Source organism: Xenopus tropicalis, chromosome 9 (genome assembly GCF_000004195.4).
Source record: "Xenopus tropicalis strain Nigerian chromosome 9, UCB_Xtro_10.0, whole genome shotgun sequence".
NCBI lineage: Eukaryota > Metazoa > Chordata > Amphibia > Anura > Pipidae > Xenopus > Xenopus tropicalis.
Genome location: NC_030685.2, coordinates 68,051,371 through 68,075,075, shown reverse-complemented (window position 1 = coordinate 68,075,075; position 23,705 = coordinate 68,051,371). Strand labels below are relative to the sequence as shown.

General features: G+C 42.3%; 1 protein-coding gene across 3 annotated transcripts in view; it reads left to right on the top strand.

Annotated features, from left to right (window-relative positions):
- Nucleotides 1-6,371: 6,371 nt before the first annotated feature.
- The window catches only part of gad1.1 (glutamate decarboxylase 1), a 40,556-nt gene continuing 23,222 nt past the window's right edge, over nt 6,372-23,705 (top strand). The window contains exons 1-4 of one of the 3 annotated variants that reach the window (XM_031893261.1): nt 6,373-6,659; nt 8,051-8,187; nt 16,623-16,685; nt 21,853-22,011. In XM_031893261.1, coding sequence (XP_031749121.1) covers nt 8,118-8,187; nt 16,623-16,685; nt 21,853-22,011 — 292 coding nt within the window. In that variant the 5' untranslated portion in view covers nt 6,373-6,659; nt 8,051-8,117. Of the gene's footprint in view, nt 6,672-8,050; nt 8,188-16,622; nt 16,686-21,852; nt 22,012-23,705 lie in introns of all 3 variants that reach the window. The other 2 variants (XM_004917709.4, XM_002934611.5) reach the window with 2 other exon arrangements.

Here is a 23,705-nt window from a genome sequence, read left to right as displayed (position 1 = left end):
TAAGTTTCCTGCCAACTCCTATAGAGAACTAGGGGGCGCTGTGGGACACATGTACAGGGGAGCTGTATCCCTTTAAAGGGAATGTAAGCCCGGCTGCACTGCACTGCTCAACCAAACATTATTCATTTGTTGCTGGACTACAAATCCCAGAATAATGTAACATATAATGAAGGTTGAGGCATGCTGGGAGCTGTAGTCCAGCAACATCAGGGTCGTATTCTTAAAGCAATATTGCACAATAAAAGTTTTCCAAAAATTTCTCCCCCAATCTCCAGGTCCAGCGGCTGCTTTTAATGAAATAAAGAGTAGTTATTGATTCATCAGTTATACTCCCCATTTTCAGGGCTCTCCCTTGAAGGTCATTGGCCAACCTTCAGGGATCTCTCTGGTCCTGGCGTTAATCAGATTGATACAATGTGGCCATTCACTCAACTTGCAACTCAACCATTTGGTCTGGGGCCTGTATTATGGGCTAGTGGCCTGAGTGTGGTAAAGACTGAATCTGAACACAACTCTGAGTTGTTCTGCTCTTTTCCACCAGAAGTGCAGAGTAAACTTGTTGCCTCGGGGGACACCACTGGGCCATGTTTTCAGGACAGTACATTTAGAAACATTTTGCTTAGCGAGATGAAGTTAATTGTTTAATTAATTGATAATTAGAGGAATCCCAAAACCTTGTCCTGTGAGTGCTCCTGGAGGACTGAGCGGAGTGGAACGTTATTGCTAAGCACAACTGCCAGAGATTCTGTGATGACTCTGTGACTCCGTTCGGCAGTTGTCTCAGCAGTAGATCTGCCATTATACCAGACTGTAATCATTACAGCAGATTAGTCAGGAAAATAGCATGACCCCATTTATAGTTTCTGCCCACCAGAATCCCGAAATCTTTTGTCTGCAGCTTACGCTGTGTGACGTGACAGCGACGCGGATTAAGCACTTTTAGGCACTAGGAGCAAAAATGACACCTATGGGGATATATTTTGTGCATTAAAGAACAAGCAGCCTTCTCCAACCCATCAAATGTAACATTGAGACATAGTGCCCCCTAGTGGAACTAAATGACATATGTCTGTTTTTTCACAAAATGTTGAAATTAAATTGGTTAGTACCTGAATATGTTACATAAATGAATTGCACATTAATAATATATCTCCCTTGCTGGAAGAATTTGTCCTTTATATCTCTCTCGGAAACCACTGTGAAATTGCAGCTCAGACTGGACAAAATGACAAATGAGTGTTGTATATCCATTACATGGCAGTGCTATAAAGCAGAGCTGGTCATGGAGCTTTTGTCACCCAAGGTAGGGGTAGATATCTCTCCCCCTCCATGATCCCACCACACCATTACCCCCTGTCTAGTTGAGTTAGTGGTAGGCACACATGTCTGCCAATTGCTGGAGTTACCAGGACCTCAAAACCTGTGCAACAGGAGGTTGAAAAATCTTCTGGGGGCGGCATTTTGGCTTTTTTTCTGTTTAATTTTTTTTCTTTTATTCTTGGTTAGCAAAGATCTGATTGGTTGCTATGGGCAACATCAACAGTGATATTTGTCTCCTCCCCTTTAGATGTTGCCCCCAGTGGCCACATCTCTGGCTTGGAGACAAGTTTTAGAATCACAGAGACACAGTTTTACTCCAAGCAGAGCCTCCTGCAGGCCAGCAGGCCACATGGGGCTACCCAACAACCAATCACAGCCCTTATTTGGCCTCCCCAAATAACTTCTTTCATGCATGGGTGGCTCACCAACACTTCTTACATCTGAGTGTGGCTCACCACTAAGAAAGGCTGGGGATCCCTGCATAATGGTTATAACAACTGCTTCTCAGTCTTGATTGGGGAGTGCCACGGTACATTGGAATAAAAGGGGGCTAGCAATGCTTCCCAGGCTGGTTATGGGGAATGTTCAGAGATCCATTATGGCAGTACCAAATTCCAGAGATTGTGGGGAGAAAAAGAGGAAAGGCAGGTACAATAATACCAATCTGGATCAGATGGTGCAGGGAAAAATGTTTTAATGGTAACATTTATTAGTGGGTGAGATTTCTGGTTCATCTGCAAAGAAACAAACCATAACAAACCGGGTAGTGCCTTTCACTTTTCCTCATAGTGAGGAATCCGTGACATCAGAAGCCAGATGACTAATATGCCCAAACAGTGACATCATATACTGTGTAACAAAAGAAAATACATAATGTCTCTGATGACAGTCAGCACATAGCTTCTTAGGGCTCTGGCACACGGGGAGATTAGTCGCCCGCGACAAATCTCCGGTGTCACGGGCGAATAATCTCCCCGAACTACCATCCCACCGGCGAAAATGTAAGTCGCCGGTGGGATGGCACACGCTGTGCAGGCGATTTCGGCAAATCGGCGAAGTTGCCTCGTGAGGCATTTAATTAAATCAATTGGCCCAACAGCCTTCATACGGGATGAAAGAGTAATGCTTATCTATGGAATGCATACATTGAGAGGACAGGAATAGTAATTAGGTGATAATACATGTTTGTGGAACAGCACTAGCCATTAGAGAGGTTATCTGTTCCTACTGACACTGAGGATGTGTTTCCTGCCTCCTGTGCTCTCCCCAGTGTAGTGTCACAGCATTTAAACCCTGCTTCTGATAACAGGGAACCTAGTGTTCTGATGCAGCTATTAAATAATTGGAACGGCTGTAATTTCCTTCAAAGTGCCAGTCACCTCAGTGAGCAAGAAAACACTTAAAATTATAGAAAAGTGAACACTTAGCAGTAGAAAGAAGTGCTTGAATATATTTAAAGGGTAAATATACCCTGCATAGCAGTGCTGCTCAACCCAAATGTTGCTGGACTCAGGGCCGGAACTAGGGGTAGGCAGAAGAGGCACCTGCATAGGGTGCAATGGGGGGAGGCCCAGGCACATACTTTTCTGTCTACCTACTCCTAATCCAGGTCCTTGCCCCACTCACCATTCACTTTAACTTGTCCCCTTTCTTACATTGTCACCACATGTGCACACGGAGGTAGGGGTATCGGAAGGCAAGGTGGCTGCCCAGGTTGCCTAAGGCCAGTTTGGCCCAGCTTGGCCCAGCACTGGCTGTTCTACAACCTCCAGTTTTCTCCATGATATTATCTAGTGAAAAATGAACTGAACTCTCAAACCTTAGAAGCATTTTATGGTGCTCCCTATGGAACCCAAACCTGCACAAGGGTCAAAAACAAGCACTGAAAAATTCACATCACATTGTGAGCAAGTGATTCTTTCAGCTTAATAGCATAGAGAAAATGTTTCTGCCATTCCTAGGCCATTCTTTCTAATATATTAGGCCTACTTAGGCTTGTAAGACTGATTCTCTTATATCTGTAGGAAAGCTTGGGATCAGAGATGGGCTAAGATGGCCAGGCACCCTTAGCAACCTAGTCGGCCACCTCAGAACGTGCAGCTATAAACAGCGTCTGGGGTAAGAGATCCCGGACTAGGGGTAGACAGTATAAGTACCAGCCTAGCCCCCCCTTCCTGTTGTGCCGTAAGGCAGGTGCCTCTTCTACCTACCCCTAGTTCCGGCCCTGTTTGGGACACCTACTTAGGAGAGCTTTAGCAGTTTTAACTGTCAAACTTAGGCAATAACATGAATAATGGTCACAAATGTTTGTACAAGAAAATGGAAATGGAAATATCTGCAAAGTTGTAATATCTCATAGGTGTAAACATCACACATATGTCAGCTATAAAAAAGCACAGACCACCCTTGTGTTACCTGAAGCCCTCTCATGTCACATATTGCAGCCTTCTCATTTGTGTGTGATACTGAGACAGCTTCCCAAGACTCCCTATCTTTGTCTGCCTAATAAATACTCAGTTATTCTGAAGAACCTTGGTGTCCTCCTCTATAACAAGGTATTTCAGGTTAGAAAGTAACCAGCAGGCCATACCATTACCTACCAAGGCCAAATGCCCCTTCTATATATTTTGATTAGACATCCCTTGCTGCATTGTGTTTTTAACCCTCCCCCTCCCAGCCTACATGGGTTTATTTCTAGGTTTCTGGGTTTATTTCTAGGTTTGGCGTCATTTGGCAAAGCAGTATTTATAAAACATGTTATTGTAATATATATATGTGATAGTATCACTAAATGTTGTGTTATTATGAGACTGATTCATCAAAATGTCTAAAAGAGCCACATGAAGAATAAATCAGCGGGACTATACATGCATTGATACCATCGGCTGAGAGATCATATCCCCCGTTTGATCGATGCAGCCTTCTCATTGGAAGCTACGTCAGTGACCTGTGTGATTGCAATTGGCTCCCCATGCTTATTATTTCTCACACAGCCCCCTTTCTCAATAGATTTGTTTATTAAAGCTTACAATGTGTGGTAAGATATCAAGGAGATAACTGGCAGAAGATTTTTTTTTTTTAAATAAATTAAAACTAGTTGAAAAGAAAGACAAAAAGAGATGGGTACAGTATGTGTTTGGGGTAACAAATAGAAAAGCAGCATCTCCCCAGGGGTGCCACGGCAAACACCCTCCCCAGACCCACTTGAGCTATTTGTTGAGACCCTGGAAGATAAACCCTCATACTAATATGATGTTATCACATGGTCATTGCCTGATATTATTGGGTCACACAGGTACATACTATGACTCTATGAGTGTGAATTTGGGTGGAAATGGCCAGGACTTTTGAAGGTTCAGGAACAAAGAAGAGAGGAAGTGATAAATAGACCTCTTGCCATTAAACACCCACAGACAAGCTGAGTGAGAATGTGTACACCACTCCACTACATGGGCAGAGCTGTGTAACACAAAGCGCGTTGTGAAACCACCCAAGCGGCAAAATCCTAAGCACCAAATGAGCAAGGCTAACCGCCAGGGCTGGGGTGGCAAGAGTTACGATGGGGGCAGAGAGTGACAGGGGTCCTCACATCAAGCGGAAAGTAAAAAAAGAGATATCACAGGATAATGGGGCAGGGGAGAGGCAGGAAAGAGAGATAGGTGAGTGATTAAAAGAAAGAGTGAATGGGAGAGAAAGAGAAGGATTAGAGAATGCAAGGGAGAGACGTGTGGGGAAGAGAAGCAGGCGTGAAGGGACAAAGATCAATAAAATAATATAGTATGGAGAAGTACCGAGCTGGGAGGGGAGAAGAGTATGAGAGAGGGATTCCAAGGAACAGGAAAGGGAATGCTAAGAGGAACAGAGAAGTTATAATGAATAGGGAATTATATAAAGTAATAGGAGGGAAAGGCTGAACAGGAGAAAGTGGCTGAGTTGGGGCAGAAGAGGTGGAAAGAGGGAAAGAGTAGGAAGCAGTGGGAGAATAGGAAACAGATTGGGAGGGAAGGGGGGAAGAGGAGATGGTTGGGTGGTTGGTTGATGACAGGACAGACAGAATAGCAGGGAACTGAGTACAAACATGTCTGTGCTGCATTATCAGGTGTAACAACACAGGGAGGCCCAGTCTCATAGTTGCCAATGTGTTTTTCAGGCTGCGTCCGTCGCTCTCCATGGTGCTGAAACCTGGAAATCGCTCTGCGTTCGGGCGCTTTCTCTTTTACCGGCAATTACGTCAATAAAATCCTGCGATTTCAGATAAACGGTGTGTGTTTTTCTTTTAAGGCACACATGGCTTTATTTTAGCAAATAATTTTCAAGCTATAAGTCTATGAAGATTTAAATAAAATCATAAGATTTTCCTGTTTTGCACTTTCACTGGGAAAATGGAAATATAGGTGTTCTCTGTGCAGAGCCTAAACATTGTTAAGCACGATTTATTGCAAAAGCCTCATTGTTCGCGAAATAGATTTATTTGCTAGAACTGCGACGCCCTCTAGTGTCCACTGGGTGACAAAACAAACAACATCCATCACCCAGATGAAAATATATGTGGGAATTAATGACATTAAAAGGACAACCTGAAGAGACGGTATATGCTGGGCATGCCTTTAGCAGGTGCTGAAACAGTAAATCGGATTAAATAAAGGGAAAAAAATGGGTTACACTTTAGGCAGACAAACTTTGAGAAATTCATGAAGAAAATGTAATGAAATTGCAAAATAAAAGTAAATATAAAGGGGGCAGGTCAGGGGGGATTTAAGGCAGCCAAGGATAATTAATTCATTCTAGGCGATCACGACGATATTGTTTCATGTAGTCTTATAACAATAAATGCTGATTATGAACCTCTTTAGCAGGACCCAGGGGAATAACAATTGTACCTCTCACACACGTCTGGGTCTGTCTATTGGAATCTGGGGGCTGATGAGTGGGGGAATAATAGGTGAGTGTTTTTCCATGGGAAAAGTGGGTGCTGGGTGTATAATGCATAGCCCCAGTGTTGCCTCCAAATGGGTGCAGAGCAATCACGTTAGCCTGTGGCTGGACATGGGAGCAGCTCAGCAAGGGATGTGCCCCCTACACACGGTGCGGACTAGAGGAGGCGTCAGTGACTCATGCCTGCGCACACACAGCAACTGCCTCCCTGCCTGCCTTCAAAATCGCACATCCAAGCACTTGTGGAGGAGACGGGGGCATCCCTAATTCCTTCCTGCGCCCCCACTGACATTCAAACGTCTTTCCTTTCTGGAATTTCTATAAAGAGGAGTTTATCTAGCAAAGCTGCTAGGTCCAGACTCCAGCCAGTTGGACTTAAGTGCTCTGGATTTGGGAACCTCCAGGTACAGCAGTAGGTAAGCTGCTCATTTAATTATTTGCTCATATAGATAGAGATAGGTAGTTTAAATATATATCAGAAATAAATATAGATATAAATATGACAGATTAGATAATAGATGATGATAGATAGATAGATAATAGATAGATAATAGGATATATTGATGATAGATAGATAGATAGATAGATAGATAGATAGATGATAGATAGATAGATGATAGAGAGATACATACATACAGATATACAGAGGGTAGGAATTCTTGCAGAAGTAAGCACATAACCTGTTACACCATCCCTTGCTCACAGCGCTGGCATCTAGTTCAAGGAGATATAAAGCTCACCTTGCTCCCAGCGGTGCCCATAAACCACACTTATCCCTTCCTCGATCAATTTATTTCTAATGAATATTTGATTTCATTGGAAGAAACATAAAACTTGTGAAGGGTGACACCACTAACTCGATCCATGTACCACATTCTGTAGGTTTGTTTAGTTATCAATCAGGCACACAAACGCACAAGGCTAATTTATCAGTGAAGGTTTATTTTAGAGACGTGTTCGTACAAATTCAATATAGCAAAGTCTTTGTATTATTACATAGAGACGGAGTCTATAAATTGATAGATACATAGATTAGATAGATAGATAGATAGATAGATAGATGATAGATAGATAGATAGATAGATAGATGATAGATAGATAGATAGATAGATAGATGATAGATAGATAGATAGATAGATAGATAGATAGTTAGATAGTTGATAGATAGATAGATAGATAGATAGATAGATAGATGATAGATAGATAGATAGATGATAGATAGAATTTTGTTGCATTAGTGTTTTTAAATGCACATTTAAAAACGTTTAACATGTTTCTGCTTTATGACACTAATAGCCTTTTATATCTGTATTTACCCCTTACTTACCTTCAGTGCTGCCCAACACACACAAATAATGTTAAGGCATAATGGACACAAAGGGTATATCTATAAAGCCAGTATTAACAGACCCCGCTGTGTCCTTTGTGCTGAAATAATTTATTGTACCAATCCCCCAGTCCCTGTGCGATTCCCCCCGACACAAGTCAGTGCCCATAATATGATTACTGGAGATCGTATGCTCCGCTGAGCCTTCTACACAGGACACATCGCTTAGGCAAAAATCAAAAAAGCCTGAAAATAATGTCACTTCCAACAACTTTTGCCTCCTTGGATCCCTGATGGCCAGAGATGGCCTAGGATGTTCTCCCACTATTAGCCAAGTGCTCGCAGCAGATTATGGATCTAGGTCATTGCCACCAGGACCCAGACTTGCCATTGGCATCTTCATTTAAGTTGGATTTATTGAGTCTGTGCTTCCTTGGTCTTAACAATGACTTCCCTTCTTTATTTGAGGTGGATCTCCCTATCCAGTCTGAACATTAGGAGAAATCATTAGCCCAAAAGGATTGTCACTGGAGAGATGGCATCGTCTTCCCCTTCATCGTCCGACACCAACCAGGACACCAACCCAATTAATCTGCGACCCACAAGTAGGAAACCACTATTTTGTATTCGTTTAGCAGAATACGGGGGGATGCAATAAAAAAAACGAAATTTCCCCTTTCCTCTCTGGGGATCGGTATATTTGGAGGGTAGAATTATTTAAGGCACAAAAGGAAAATATAACGCAAAAAAAATAAATCCGACATCTGACTGAAAGGATTTTGCTGCTGCTTTGAATCGCAGTCTGTGCAATTCGCTCGTTTTATGTTCTTTCTGTACAATCTATAATCACCCATCATTTTGCTGGTAATTACAGCTACTGGGGGCTAAATTACATTTAAGTGGATGCCATTGTACTTGGCAATAGGGAGGCTGGGGTGTGCGGGGGTTAAATTCACCCCCAGCTCTGCCAGGCCAATTTAGGCTACTCTGTAGAAAGGGGGGAAGGTGGGTGACAGGATCGCCATAGACAAAGAGAGGGAAGGCAGTGTGGCAGCCCCTGTGAGTCTGGGGAGGATGCAGGGGCTCTCATGCATGAACAGAGAGTCATTATTGGGATCATTCGGAAACGAAATGGAAAGGAGGGGGGGCTGAAGCTCACAAATCAGAGAAAGAGACGATAAAGGCATTTGCCTTGAGCTCCCTGGACATTGTACTGTGTTCCTAATAGATGGCATTAATCTGAATAGACTTCATCAGCCGATAAAAACCTTTAGTCGATGGGAGCTGCCCAGCTTTCCCTTGGTATTGGTTTTCTTCTAAAAGTTCGTGTTCTGCTGCTGGGTGCCGAGCTAATCCCGCCAGCTAGGAAAGGGTTAATAGCAGTGATGGCTATAGTGTGGTTATAGTGTGGCTATAGTGTATAGTAAGGAATAGGATACACGGTCTTGGTGGGGGGGGGGGGGGGTAATTGACTGTGGGGTTGATCAGATACCCAGAATGCTCTCTGCCTGTCCCCGCTGGTTACGGAATGAGAGATACAGTGTTGCCTGAATTCATATATCCGAATTAATCTTTTCCTTTCTGGGGTCACTTATTTAGCCCTCACCCCCCAATACTCCGCCCATGTGACTGCGCCTCAGCCCAGCCCAGAGGTGCTAGAGACCCCCTGCCCCCCATGTACCTGTCTGACTCCCCTCCCTCCCTATTTGTCTCTATACAGTCTGTGGGGGCAGGTAATTCCTATTTACTTGCTTCAGGGAAACTAACTGATCTCTGGTTACTGCTCAGAAAATATTCGGATCCATTTTTTCTGTATAAGTCTGAAGCTTCGATATAGCTATATATATATATTATATACGGTGTGTAACAAACACTCCTGGCTGCCAGCCTGGTTCTACACGAAGCCTGTTGGTAGAGAATAGATACATTGGCTGGGGGTATATGGAATACATCTATCTATTTATCTATCTATCCATCATCATCATCTATATCTGTCTCAATCAGTCTATCTATCTTTCTATTATTATTTGTCTGATCTATTCAGATTCTGTTGACTTCATGTCTACATTTCTACTTGGTATTTATCATCTGTTGCCTCTGTCTGTCTCTATATTATTTATCTAATATACTGACCATTGATTTAACTGTCTTTCTATAATATACGCCTATATATACCTAGTCTCTGTTTGTCTGTCTGTCTGTCTTTCTATCTATATAAATATATATTTTTCAATCTATTATCCATAAGTCTATGTGTCTTTCTGTGTAAATCTACTGAGCTATTTAGGTTATTCATCATTGATTTAGCTGTCTTTCTATATATATATTTATGTGTATATAGTCTACATCTATCTCCCTATATGTATTGGACACCATGATTTTTATCTACATTAAAAAAAACAATTCATCTATCTGTATATAATCCATATAATGTTCTATTTACTCATTTAAATCATATCATGTGTTTGCTACAAGTATAGATTGTGTCACTGATGTATCTATATGTCATTTAAATCAGAGTTTGTCTACATGTATCAACTGTCTCTCATCTATCTGTATATCATCTGTCATATCTATTATTTTCCTGATGTTTTAATCATTTGTTAATCTGGCTTTGTATATACATATGCCTATATTTTCTACCTAGTATCTATCTATCATCTATCTATCTATCTATCTATCTATCTATCTATCTATCTATCTATCTATCTATATTTATTTATTTATGTCTATATATCTTGTATCTATCAATTGCTATGCATGTCAATTATATATATGTCTGTTTGCTGAGTTATCTAAATATTTGTCTGTCTCCTTAATTTTTTTCTGTCTACATATTTTTGTTATCCTGCTTTTATCTATATTACCATTATAAATGATCTATTCAATCTATCTATCATCTATCTATCTATCTATCTATCTATCATCTATCTATCTATCTATCATCTACCTATCTATCTTTCCCAATCTTTCTGCCTGTGGGAGAGGGGCTGCCACTTGTTGGGAATGTCAGGGAAGGGCGGTAGCGATGCTCTTGACCTCATAACTCGCTGCTGCCCGGAGCTATTTGTTAGTTGGGGCAATGCCGGTGGCACCAATAGCCCCTGGGGTATCAGAGGGCAGAATGCAGTGGAGCTGCTGGTATATTCACCCAACATATCATACCCCGGGGGTATAATGACAAGCTATCTTCGTAGAAAATGGACGAAATATCCATATTAGCGTCGTGTAGTTGCGCTTAGCGCTAACAAATAATTAATTCCTGTGATTGATTGCAATTAATTCTATTCACAAACGTTTTCGAAAAAAGAAGCGAAGAGGAAATTGATTTTACTCATCTTCACCCCCTTCTACTTATCTCTCCTTTCTTAATTGCTCCCCTTATCTCTTCTCCTTCCTTTCTTTCTCCCAGTTACTCCCTCCTGTTTTCTCTTCTCTTTCCCATTCCCCTTATTCCCATTCTCCCCATTTCAATCCCTGTCTTTTGTTTCAATCTCTCCTTTGCCCCATCTTCCCATATCTCTCTGTTCATATCCCTTCTCTCTTGCTCTTCTTCACCCGCCTCAGTCTTATTTGTTTTATCTCTTCTTTCCTCCCAGAGCACTAACTCTCTTTTTCTCCCATCCCCTAAATCAGACTTGATCTCCCTTTCCCCACTATTTGTAACACCCCCCCTTCTGTTCTGTTCCCCCCGACAAACACACACATCTCTGACACTGTCTCTCCCTCTGTATCTCCATCCTTCTTCTTCCCCACTCTCCCCCCCACCATCACAATAATGTTCCTGGGAGAACAAAGATCTGTGGGCACCAGCCTAGAACCCCAGGGAGCTTGGCATTATAACATACCTATAACAACTTATTCTAGTTGTACCTATACTACATTTACACCACAACAGCTTTTGCCCCCTATACATGGGTGTTAGAGGGAAATAATATGTTCCTAGAGAGGGTACAAACCCCGGGCATGTCCCCACACCAACCACCTAATCAGGTACTGGGTACAGGTTTCTACACCAATTATCGATAAGATACGAAACTGGACAGATTGGCCGATCTATTGCGTTCTACTATTCACATAGACGCAAATACAGAAGCCCAAGCGGCAAACAACCTGTTATATAGATTCCCCCACCCCCAGGTGATTGGTGAATGGGGACAGAGTGAGTATAGGGAGAGGCGGGTCTATAAGGCTGTGTAGGGAACACCGAGTGGGCGCAGCTACCCCAGTAGTAATTGGACTCACTAAAGCAAAGGGGGGGGGGGGCAAATAATTATACTGGGATAGATATCGGTTAAAGCAGGAAGAGGATCAAGTGGAGAGGGAGATTTGGAGTAATGAGATACAGTGTTGGTAGTACGTATGACTTACAAAAGGAGAACTCCACCCAGTTTGTTTGCCAATATACATTTTTTAAAGTAAAGACTGAAAATAAAGTATATGTTTGTCTTTTTCTGCATTGCTGTTTCTGACTCTTGAAACAATGTAGTACCAGTTACCTCTCCTCCAGCTGAGACTCCAGTTCTCACAAGTCTAAACATTGTTTCAAGACTCCAAACCAGAAGTGCAGAGAATAGAAAGGCAGAGAAAAATGTTGCTTTTAAATAGCAATTACATTTAGCAATTACTAAACCAATGGAAAATGTTTAATTAATGTGTTTTGGAAGGTTTCTTATAGTTACATTATTTATGGTAAACAAATTGGGTGAAGTTTCTCATTAATGTAAGGAACAGCAGTATCTGGGCAGTTTTTAGCTAGAGAGTTTTCTGCACCTCACAGAAAACTGCCCATTCACCTACAGGTCCCCAAACACTCGGATCCATTGGGCCCAGCCAATCACTTGAACCGATAACAAAATATTGGGTCACAATAGATTTTACCAGGACTGGACTGGGATTCAAAATAGGCCCTGGGATTTCAAGAACACAGAGGCCCAAACAACCCCCATCAGCCCAACTGAATAGCGACTGTCTATGGCATCCACAACAACAGGTTGCCAGTCTGGCCCCGATCTCAATCAATAGGCTAGTGTACAGTAGTTCTAACCCAATAAGACAGATGTGTATCTACATTTCAGACAGATATCTTTCAAATAGACCACCAGTTTGCCTCAATACAAGGGCCATTAAGCTACCAACTTGGGTGGGGGCATGTACTGCCAGCTTTAGTTGTGCCTTATTTACCAGTAGTGGGGATATATGTGCCTTATATAGATCGATTTGGGTTATATAACCCTGGGGGTGTGCATGCTTTAGAAACTTACTATAGACTGGGGGGTATTTATGCCTTATTTGGGGTATCTATGCCACAAAGGGATGCAATAGGCTGTGGTCCTGCATTTTGTTTCCTTTCCCTGTAGCTTTTCTGTGGCTTATAAGATAAACAATCAAGACTTATCTATAAATCTCACCCTAACTGGCCATATGTACTGGTTTTAGCCCTCATATTGGGACCAGCAGCCCCTCTGTTTGGGAGCAATACACTGGGGGTGTCTATGCCTAACAGAGATAAACTGGGGGTGTTTATGCGTTTCAGAATGAAAGGGGGGTAGGTAGACTGTGCTTTACAGTAAAAATTTGCTGTATATACCCTATGCGTGTATGAGTTATTGGGGGTTGTATGGCTTTTAGAGCAACTGGGGCATCGGTGGATATACAGGAGTAAATATGGATTTTGACAAAACTAGTAATTTACACATAAGAAAAAGTTCCTCATTAGCAATGTCACCAAACAAGAGGACCCACATACTGGGTCATATTTTGTTGACCGATTTATTTGGTTCCCTGGCCAAAGATCAAATCACAATAGGGACTATGGAGCCCCTCCATTTATTGGTTCCTGTACATACATATTGACATACTGTATAGCTAACTTTAGGTGTCCCTCTGTCTGTTCATCTATCTATCTATCTATCTATCTATCTATCTATCTATCTATCTATCTATCTATCTATCTATCATCATCTATCTATCTACTGTATATGGTAGAGGCTTCTCAGAATTCATTAAGTGAGGCTCATTAGCTCATCTAAACCCAATAAGCTGTTGCTGCAGCCGCATGAAAGCCTTTTATGATGGTGATTAAATTCCATTTTACAGTGCATATCTGGCCAAACCTGTAGCCGGGCATTTGTTTTAGGCTGAGGAGAAAAGAGCACTTACACATAAAATAATATTAGCCAAATAAAATATTCCATCTTGAGTAACAAGGGAAGCGCAGGGCTGCTTAATTGGATAGCAATGATACAATAAATAGAGTGCAGGGGCAATTACACAAGGTAACTTGTTGTAGTGACTGCCTGGGATGCGACAGTACTTTCCTGTTATGGGGCACAGGGAGTCTTGGGGGTGATTTTGTGCAGTACTTACCTTTATTTGGAATTGTGCCCTCCACCTCCCCACAGACCCCCGCTGCAGACCCATGTCACAGCCTCTGTCTCGGTAGTTGATGTCTGGCTTGGGCAGGGGCAATAGACTGGGGCATGTTTGGTGAACTGGTTAATTAGAAAGGAAATTGGGCTGATGTAGAAAGTATATGGTTAATGCTCAGATTTGTGATGGATTTCCCTAGAACAGAAATGGTTTTCACTTTTAATTAAACGTGACAAAATTAAATGGTTATTACCTCAATGGAACTGGTTTGGAAGAAGCACCTTGCCTAAAAACAAAATGTTTAATATTTGAATAGAACGGATGTTACCTTGAAACTGTTAATCATGAGGGAACAGAAAAGAACTACAATGGTCAATAGAAAATGAATGGTTAAGAGGGTGCTGTGTATATGAAATCGTTATAGGGGATTGCCATCCAATAATTACACATTTACAGTGGTTTTACAGCTGTTTGTAAATGAAAATTGTTATTGAAAACAGCATCTGTCTGCCTGATGATATAAGTTGCCCTACTGGTTCTGACACCTGCAACAATGTAGCAAAAATCAACAGACGACATCTGCTACATTGTTTCAAGAGTCAGAACCAGAGAACAAATAGGAAAAAACAAATATTGCTTTCAATTGCAATTATATTTACACATAACAATCCTTTGGAAATGTTTAATGAATTTCTCTCATTGTGCAAAATAGAGTTTTTGTGTAGAGGACAAGGTAAAGGAACTGAGACCTCCCTAGGAGTCCCCCCCGGAATGACACGGTTAATGATGAAACAATGGAAGGGGCCTGGGGAAGGTGGCGGAGAGGCTGGGATGTGCATATGAAGAGTCAGCCTTCAGCCAATGTATCTGAGCAGCAGAGCTGATCATGTAGCCAAATGCTATTTCCCAGCCAATTAATTCCTGATCTCCTCCCTGACCCCCATTTTCATGGTAGATTATTTGAAGCTGTTATTTTGCTGGATGGGTCCCAAGAAATCGAAAGTGTCTGGGCCAGATGGGCTTCACTGATAGAAGATAATTCCACTTTATTATCTTAGTTTTTAACACTAAAAAAATATAGAGGGGGCAATCCAGATACTGCTCTCCCCCCAGCACCAGCATTTATTGACTTCTAGTGGATCTGGGCCATTATCTCTGAGATACTGAGCCAGATTCACAACATTGTGGCTTTCTGACTGTCTCTTAGATTTATTGTCTGTGAGATAATAAGATAATAATGAGATAGCAGGTATAGTAGAGAGAGATGGTGCCTATAGTAGCAGTGGGGGGATAATAGCCTCTGGGAAGGGACTGGGGCTGTGGGATAGCAGGTATAGTAGGGAGAGATGGTGCCTATAGTAGCAGTGGGATAATAGCCTCTGGGAAGGGACTGTGGCTGTGGGATAGCAGGTATAGTAGGGAGAGATGGTGCCTATAGTAGCAGTGGGATAATAGCCTCTGGGAAGGGACTGTGGCTGTGGGATAGCAGGTATAGTAGGGAGAGATGGTGCCTATAGTAGCAGTGGGATAATAGCCTCTGGGAAGGGACTTTGGCTGTGGGATAGCAGGTATAGTAGGGAGAGATGGTGCCTATAGTAGCAGTGGGATAATAGCCTCTGGGAAGGGACTTTGGCTGTGGGATAGCAGGTATAGTAGGGAGAGATGGTGCCTATAGTAGCAGTGGGATAATAGCCTCTGGGAAGGGACTGTGGCTGTGGGATAGCAGGTATAGTAGGGAGAGATGGTGCCTATAGTAGCAGTGGGATAATAGCCTCTGGGAAGGGACTGTGGCTGTGGGATAGCAGGTATAGTAGGGAGAGATGGTGCCTAAAGTAGCAGTGGGGGGATAATAGCCTCTGGGAAGGGACTGGGGCTGTGGGATAGCAGGTATAGTAGGGAGAGATGGTGCCTATAGTAGCAGTGGGGGGATAATAGCCTCTGGGAAGGGACTGTGGCTGTGGGATAGCAGGTATAGTAGGGAGAGATGGTGCCTATAGTAGCAGTGGGATAATAGCCTCTGGGAAGGGACTGGGGCTGTGGGATAGCAGGTATAGTAGGGAGAGATGGTGCCTATAGTAGCAGTGGGGGGGGGGGGGGAATAATAGCCTCTGGGAAGGGACTGGGGCTGTGGGATAGCAGGTATAGTAGGGAAAATAGTAGGGTGCCTATACAATTAATAGGCCCTGGGAGAGTTTGTTCTGGATCTGGCCCTACCATAAATAGAGGCAGCCCTCTGGCCCAGGCTATATACCAGTGATCCCCAACCAGCGACTCGGGGGCAACATGTTGCTCACCAACCCCTTGGCTGTTGCTCTCAGTGCCCCCAAACCAGGGAGTTATTTTTGAATTCCTGACTTGGGGGAAAGTTTTGGTTGAGTAAAAACAAGATTTCCTACCAAATAAAGCCCCCTGTAAGCTGATAGTGTGCATAGAGGCTGCCTAATAGCCAATCACAGCCCTTCTTTGGCTCCTCCATGTACATTTATGGTGCTTGTGTTGCTCTCCAAGTCTTTTTACGTTTGACTGTGGCTCACGAGTAGGGAAGGTTGGGGACCCCTGCTATAGAGCATGTATAGATTATCAACAGAATGCCCCCTCAGAATGCCATCTAAGAAAGTGTTTTGAAGGAAATGTGTTCTCCTTCTGAACAAACTGTTTCCATTTCCAGCCTATGACGCGTGGTGTGGGGTGGCACACGGATGCACGAAAAAGCTTGGATTAAAGATCTGTGGTAGGTACCAAATCCAGCATATTTCAAACCAACTGTTTCTAGCTATCCTTACCATTGACAAATATATGATATACGACTGTGCCTGGGGTGGGGTTCAACCAGAATCATCTGTGTAATTCTATAAGGCCAAATCACTGCTGCTTTACAGTATAAGGTAATTAATTGCTTATATGACAATATACCACATCCATTAAATAAATCATTCCTAAGCACTCACTGTTATTGACTAAATGGCCTGACTCTCACAGGGCTCTACCGCCACCTGGTGGCCACACAAGATGTTTGTTGTATTTCAGTATTGTCAATGTGATCCTTTCAACTGAATACATTGCTATCCCACAGTAAATACACAGTAAAACGTAATGAGATAAATAATATACATTTTAAAATGTATTTTTCATTTCGTTTTTTTTTCCCTTCTGGAAGTGTAAATGTTTGCATTTCATAATATGATCACAAGCTGCATTTGATGTGAACCTGCTTATTATTTTTATTATAACTTTTATTACTAACACATTACATTTCCTGTATTAACCTTTTACGTTTCAAACGGTTCTATTGAAATAATACCAAGGTTAAAATAGATTTGTATATATTTTGGCCATTTCAAGTCCCCATTTCTGCTTAAAACCTCAAGCCGAGACCCCCCCAGTTTACAAGAGATACATTGTAACCCATGAAACATACAAGCGCCCATCTCTAACCCCACCTGCCTCTGCTTTTATTACTTACAGATGCCTTGCAAAGAATGAGGGAGAGTAAATCAATGCCATCTAAGCCAGGTTAAATAAATGTATATATATAACAGAAACAATGGCAATGCCCATCCCCCTACTAATGATTCGAACGGTGATTCGAATGGAAACAATAATTGGAATAATAATGATTTAGAAAACGAATTGCTTGTTGTGAAGCATGAATAGACACAACACAGACGATGGGTTTCACTGAGTAGCTATTGCCGGCAATGGCGTTTTATTGTATATAAGATGTCAATTCTTTATTATGGGCCCCTCTTTCCCACTATTCCCTTTAGGGCCCCAAGCGACAGAGATTAAAGCTCGAATGTTACATTATATCATTCGTTTGTAATAATTCCTGCGAATACTTTTTGATGAATATTAACTATAATCAGTGAATTATTTCGCTCCAATTAAGTACTGGAACGAATATTGAGAGGTTATTGCAAAATTCGTAAATTTTTATATTTAAATCGTACTTCCGTATAAAGAAAATATCTGATTATTTCATGTTTAAGGGTTGATTGTGCGTATTCGCCTCTGTTCTGTGCGATCTGAAAAGAGACACGGCGGAGAGATTTGCAAACGATCAGGTCTTGTAGTATATGCGATTTAAACGAGCGATTCGGTATTTCGGACACCCGCATTATTATTAATCTCTATTGTATAATCAATAGCAGAAAATAACAACTGATAAACAAAAGTGGCAGATTGCATATGAAACTAATCGCTTGTTATTCAAAAGACTTCCCCAGCAAGCCTCCATTGTTTAGTTTTGTCCTTGTAGCTTAGGTCGCATGCGACTATTTCGGCACACAGTATTTTATGTTGTGCAACAATGCCTAGATAGTTCCAATATATAAATCCGGAATGGTCAGACTGTACCCTTATGCTGTTCAGCCTCAAGCCCCTTTCCCCTCCTGGTGCTAAGGGAATGCTGGCAGTTTTGGGTCATTCACAAGCCGGAGGGCCGCCTTTTAGCAAGCCCTGGGCTCCCCCCAGTTTGGCCAATGATATGGAGAAGGATAGTAGCTGTGTTCTATTATCCCAGTCCCACTTTGGGTCTCAGCAGTGAGTGGGTTAAGGGTGAATCAGGTAAAGTTTCCCCAGGGACCTGGTGGCAGTGGGAGATACTGGCTGGGGGGGGGGGGGTTCTTTGCAGCTCTAGAATCTCTCAAGCTTATCTGGCTGGAAAATACAGGTCCCCAGGGAAGGGAGATTGATGGCTGCACATTAGAGAGGGGGCTTGAGAGACCTGTGCTGGTGAGATAGACTTTCCAGGGGATCCACTGGGACACACTCAAATCTACTCATGTCCTATAATGAGATATTTATTGGGATGAACTGATAATGGCAAGGAGGGTAATTGGGACTGTAATGACTACTTTCCCTTTATCTCTATGGGAAATGGGTTAGTGGTGTGTGTGTATTTAACGCCTATGTTTTTAGACTGATTCCTATTATTAAAAGGGGTTGTTCACCTTTGAGTTAACTTTTAGTATGATGTAGAGAGTAAAAATCTGAAATGGTCTTCATTTTTATCATTTATATTGTTTTAATTATTGAAATTTTTGTTTAGCAGCTCTCCAGAGCAGCAGCTATCTGGTTGCTAGGGTGCAAGTTACCTTAGCAACCAGGCCCTATTCACTGCTATGTGAATACTAGAGGGCCTGAATAGAAGCATAAATTATGAAAATGAACAATAAAACGGTTAATTCTAATGACAAGTTATGGCCATATTAGCTGTAGTAGAAAGAGAGCTGTGGGTTGGACTAGGCCAGCCAGAGAAATAGAGAGAAATAAGCATCCTGGGGAAGTAACAATCCAAATACAGATGCTATGGGCCAGGTTATACCCTGCCTGGATGGGGCTATGGAACTGGTTTATATATAATCCTGTGCTGCGTACAGCACCCCCTTTCCACAAATTAGCTATATGTGTCACAGAATTTAGGTTCAGGGAGTGATGGTTTTAAGGGAGCAGACTATAAATAGTACTTGCTAGGGGTTTAATAGACCATTTCTGTACTGGAGCCTGCGGTGTCTGGAGCATGGGCCTTTCTCATCATCTCTGTAATTTAGTAGGGCAAGCAGAACTGATAATGTGACGGCCCAGTGATTGTGCCTGCCAGATATACTAGGCAAGGCTTGAGAGATCCCCCACCCCTACTGAGTGTGTGTGCTGGGGGGTAGGTACAGGCACAGCAGGGCTGAGAACTGGGGGGATTAGTGACATGCATGGGTACTGGGTCTCTGGAGCAGGCAAAACCATTAACCCCTCAGACTCCAGAGAGGATACACAGAAAGGTGCCTCTATATGAAAGCAGCCAGCACTGGTCAGAGCACCCACTCTCTTCATCCCCTGTTGACAAAAGAATACCCAGCCCACCTTGCGTCTCCCATTATCTCCCACTACACTGTACGTCTGCTGGCAGGTACAATACACAGCACACATCTCCTTGTTGAGATAAATGCATTGGGTTTCAGGCTGGCATCAGATATTCTGCCAGTGTTTATTGGCTGTCTCCATCCCCCTGGCTAGGGAAGCAAAATGCCCACTTATCAGCTGTATCCCAGGTGCAGGGAAGTATAAGATCGTATTTACAGTCAAACTGTGCCATCAACAACCAGTTCAGAACCACACAGAAATTCATGTTATCCACCTGGGCCCCATACAGGTATAACTGTATACTTCATATTACTCTAAACTACAAGCTCAGTCAGCCTCATCAGTATGGGTCACCGCCAGGGCTGCCATAATGGAGCCCCATACAAGGAATTATCAGGGCAATTAACCCCCCCCCCCCCACGGAGCCCCAGTTATTAACCCACTGGATACCTGGGCCCCCTAGGTGATGGCCTTGCCACAGACTAAAATTTAGCTCCAATGAAAAAAATAGCCCCTTTTATTCATGGTGACACGTGTGATCTGCCCCAATAATGTCAAAACTGCACCCATGACCCCATCCTAACCCTGCCCACTTTCCTCAAACCCCGACCTGCAATTGGTCTTTTTTAATCTCAGGGCCATGGGGCCCCTGATTTTAGTAGCCCTGGCCACCAGCAACTGACAGCTCTGATGTCAGGAAAAAATCAAAAAAGACCCAGTACAGTTGCTAATAGCAACCAATCAGCAATTAGTTATGATCACTCTCCTTCAAGATAGAAAATGAGGGAAAAGATCTGATTGGTTGCCCTGGGAAACTGCACTGGTGCAAATTTGCACCTACACTAGTATTATCTTATCTTATTATCTTCCCACTCATATTTCTAATCATGGAAAACAACAAGACCGTCCACTACACCCCTGTATTTAACCCTTCAGCGAATTGTTATTTATTGTACCATCCATTTGCCACATCACATGTGCAGTAAACACAAATATATATAAATGTCAGACTATGTGTGAATGTCAGTGTAGACACAGGGGCACACAGGCATTTGCATGCAGGCAAGAGGATTCTCTCCTCCGCCGGGAAGAGGTTCCCATGGGAACAGAGCAAGATGTGATTATGTACTAGCTATATACAGAGCACAAGCATTTACGTATTTAATATGCACTAATTATCCTCAAGTAACTAGAAATAGCACTAATATCAGCATAAGCTCTGTCGATCCAGCCGGGGACTGCGTAACCCGGTAATAAAGAAGGAATTTTAAGAGAGAAAGATTCTATCCTGGAACAGCCCGGCGTTGTTTTACATTTTAAAACTTGAAGGTCAAAGTGGCTCGCTAAAGGTCATAATGGACAAATTATGAATTCCTACGCCTGCCTGCTGCTCCTATGAATTCGACCTTTCAAAGGGGGTTTTCTGGCACCCATGGAGTATCCCTGAATCCTTCCCACTAGAACAAAAATATTCACCCTTATGTTGGTTGCTCAGCATTTATAACCCCCCCCCCTGGGGATTTTGGGTATACAAAGACCTGACAGATGATTTTGGGGGGAAGTTATGTGAAGGTGACCTTTTCTATATCTTCCCATTAGCAACAGGAGAGGTCCCAGTATGAATCATACATCCCTGCTTGTGCATCTATGGGCTCAGTCCACAGACTTGTGCCTGCAGGCAGTGGAAAAGCCACTGACACATTCTTAACGGCTCGCTCATTCCCAGCAGTTGATTAGTGGAGTGGAATCTGTGCGATCAACTCAATAAGTAGTTGCCTCTGCACCAAATGATGGAGATTAGGGTTTTAGCTTGCATGGCTGCTTTCCATTACCAGGGTGGGTGGCTCCTGATGTCACTCACAAATGGCAACACAACCTCCCAAAGGCAGGCCATGCCCTATAAATAGTCCATCCACTGGCCTCATTAGAAGGTTGAGGTAGGGAGCTAAGATATCCATCTGACCTATTGTTTGAACCCCTGACCATGCTCAGGAAAGAGAATACCCTGCCAATGACTTGTTCTCATTGTAACGACGTAGGCTTCCTGCAGAGAAATAACAGTTTGGATGACAAGAGCAGGATTGTGAGTTCCTTCAAAGAGAGGCAAGCTTCCAAAAACCTCCTGGTGTGTGAAAATATCGAGAAAGACTCCCAGTTCCGCCGTGCCGAGACAGACTTCTCCAATCTCTTTGCCAGAGGTAAGAACAGCAACCTCCTTGGTTCTCTGGGCTGGATTCAGAGGTGGGGGGACCAGGGTGTAATACCTGTAGGATGCTGGAAGTGGTTGTTTAACCAAACAAAGTGCTAGAATAGATGCAGCCAGAGTTATTTCAGTTTAATATCCCAGATATCTCTGGGGCTATTGGCTAAGCAGCATTGATAGGGGGAACTAGAGATGGAACATTATACCTTAATAACAGTTTGGGAAAAAAGCAGCTCTGTTAAGCATTACTGACCTCAGCTTGAGTAAAAGGTATGGGACTCGTTATCCAGAATGGTTGGGACCTGGGGGTTTCCGGATAAAGGGATCTTTCCATAATTTGGACCTCCATACTATAATTCTGCTAACAATCATTGCAACATTAACTAAACCCCATAGGCTTATTTTGCCTCCAATAAGGATTAATTATATCTTAGTTGGGATCAAATACAAGGTACTGTTTTATTATTACAGAGAAAAAGGAAATTCCTATACTTATCTTATGTTCTTATCTTATCCCTCCTTTCATTATGCCTTATCTGCACCCCATCCTGCCATAAAACTGTTAAATAATATTTATAAATTTAACAAAATCCGACCCTTATTTGCACAGTCAGATTTAAGTAGAATTGACAACTTTATCAGTTGTCCTACACTTTAGAGTCACGTGGCATAAATAAAAATGTTGAAAATGTTATCGGGTTTCCCAACATTCAAGCTAAACCCGTATTTTCCCATATAATAATTTAAACGTGATTCTAAATAGGAATATAATCATCATTATCTATTTATATCACAGCAGTTTCCCCGTTAAATATTTATGCAAGGTGATTGCCAGTCTGCACTGATTTCTATGGAAATGGCACAGATCACCCTTAGTGTTTTTCATGTCACTTCGACTTAATTTCAGTTTTATAATATAGTACAATTATAATACTTACATAGTACTATAATATATTTATAGTACTATAACTTTCTATTTGTGGCCCATAATGGTTCCTGTGCCACAGTTGTAACCCCTTGCCTGTGAAGCCTTCAGTATAACATTGAAGTTCTATATATCCCTTTGTAGGTCCCTGTCCAAACACCCATTCATATAGTGGCCAGTAAGAGAGCCAGGATTCTTTACTATTGTAGGGCAATTTGCAAAGTGCGAAAAGTGCACAAAATTCTAAAATAGTGGTGGCTTACAACTGCCAGTGGCACAAATGCAAGTGCTCCATGTATGGGTCCGTAGAGGACCAATTTTTGCCCCTTAGTGCTTGAGCAATTGCACCTGTTCCTTTGGTAAATGAGTCCTAATGTATTAACAAAAAACTTTTTGTGGATAAATAGGTCACAATGTAGTGATCGAAATGTTGGACTTTGTACTTTAAATAAGTATTTTTGATCTATTTGCCCTTAAGACCCTTAAAGCGGACCTGTCACCTTAAGAAATAATTTAAAATTGTTTTCTATTGTGTTTGGCAAGCAAAATAAACTTTACTTACTTTATATAAATTATTTAAATCTTATCTTATTCAGCCTTGGAATTCACAATTGCAGCAAGCAGGCAGGGGCCATTTTGTGGACACTGTTATCAAAGCAGGCATTGCATCCTGCCAAAATCTTGTTTCTGTGCCAGTATGGAGGGACCTAATGCCCATGTCCATGCACTGGTTACACAATTAGATGGTGAGGAGGGAGGGGGAA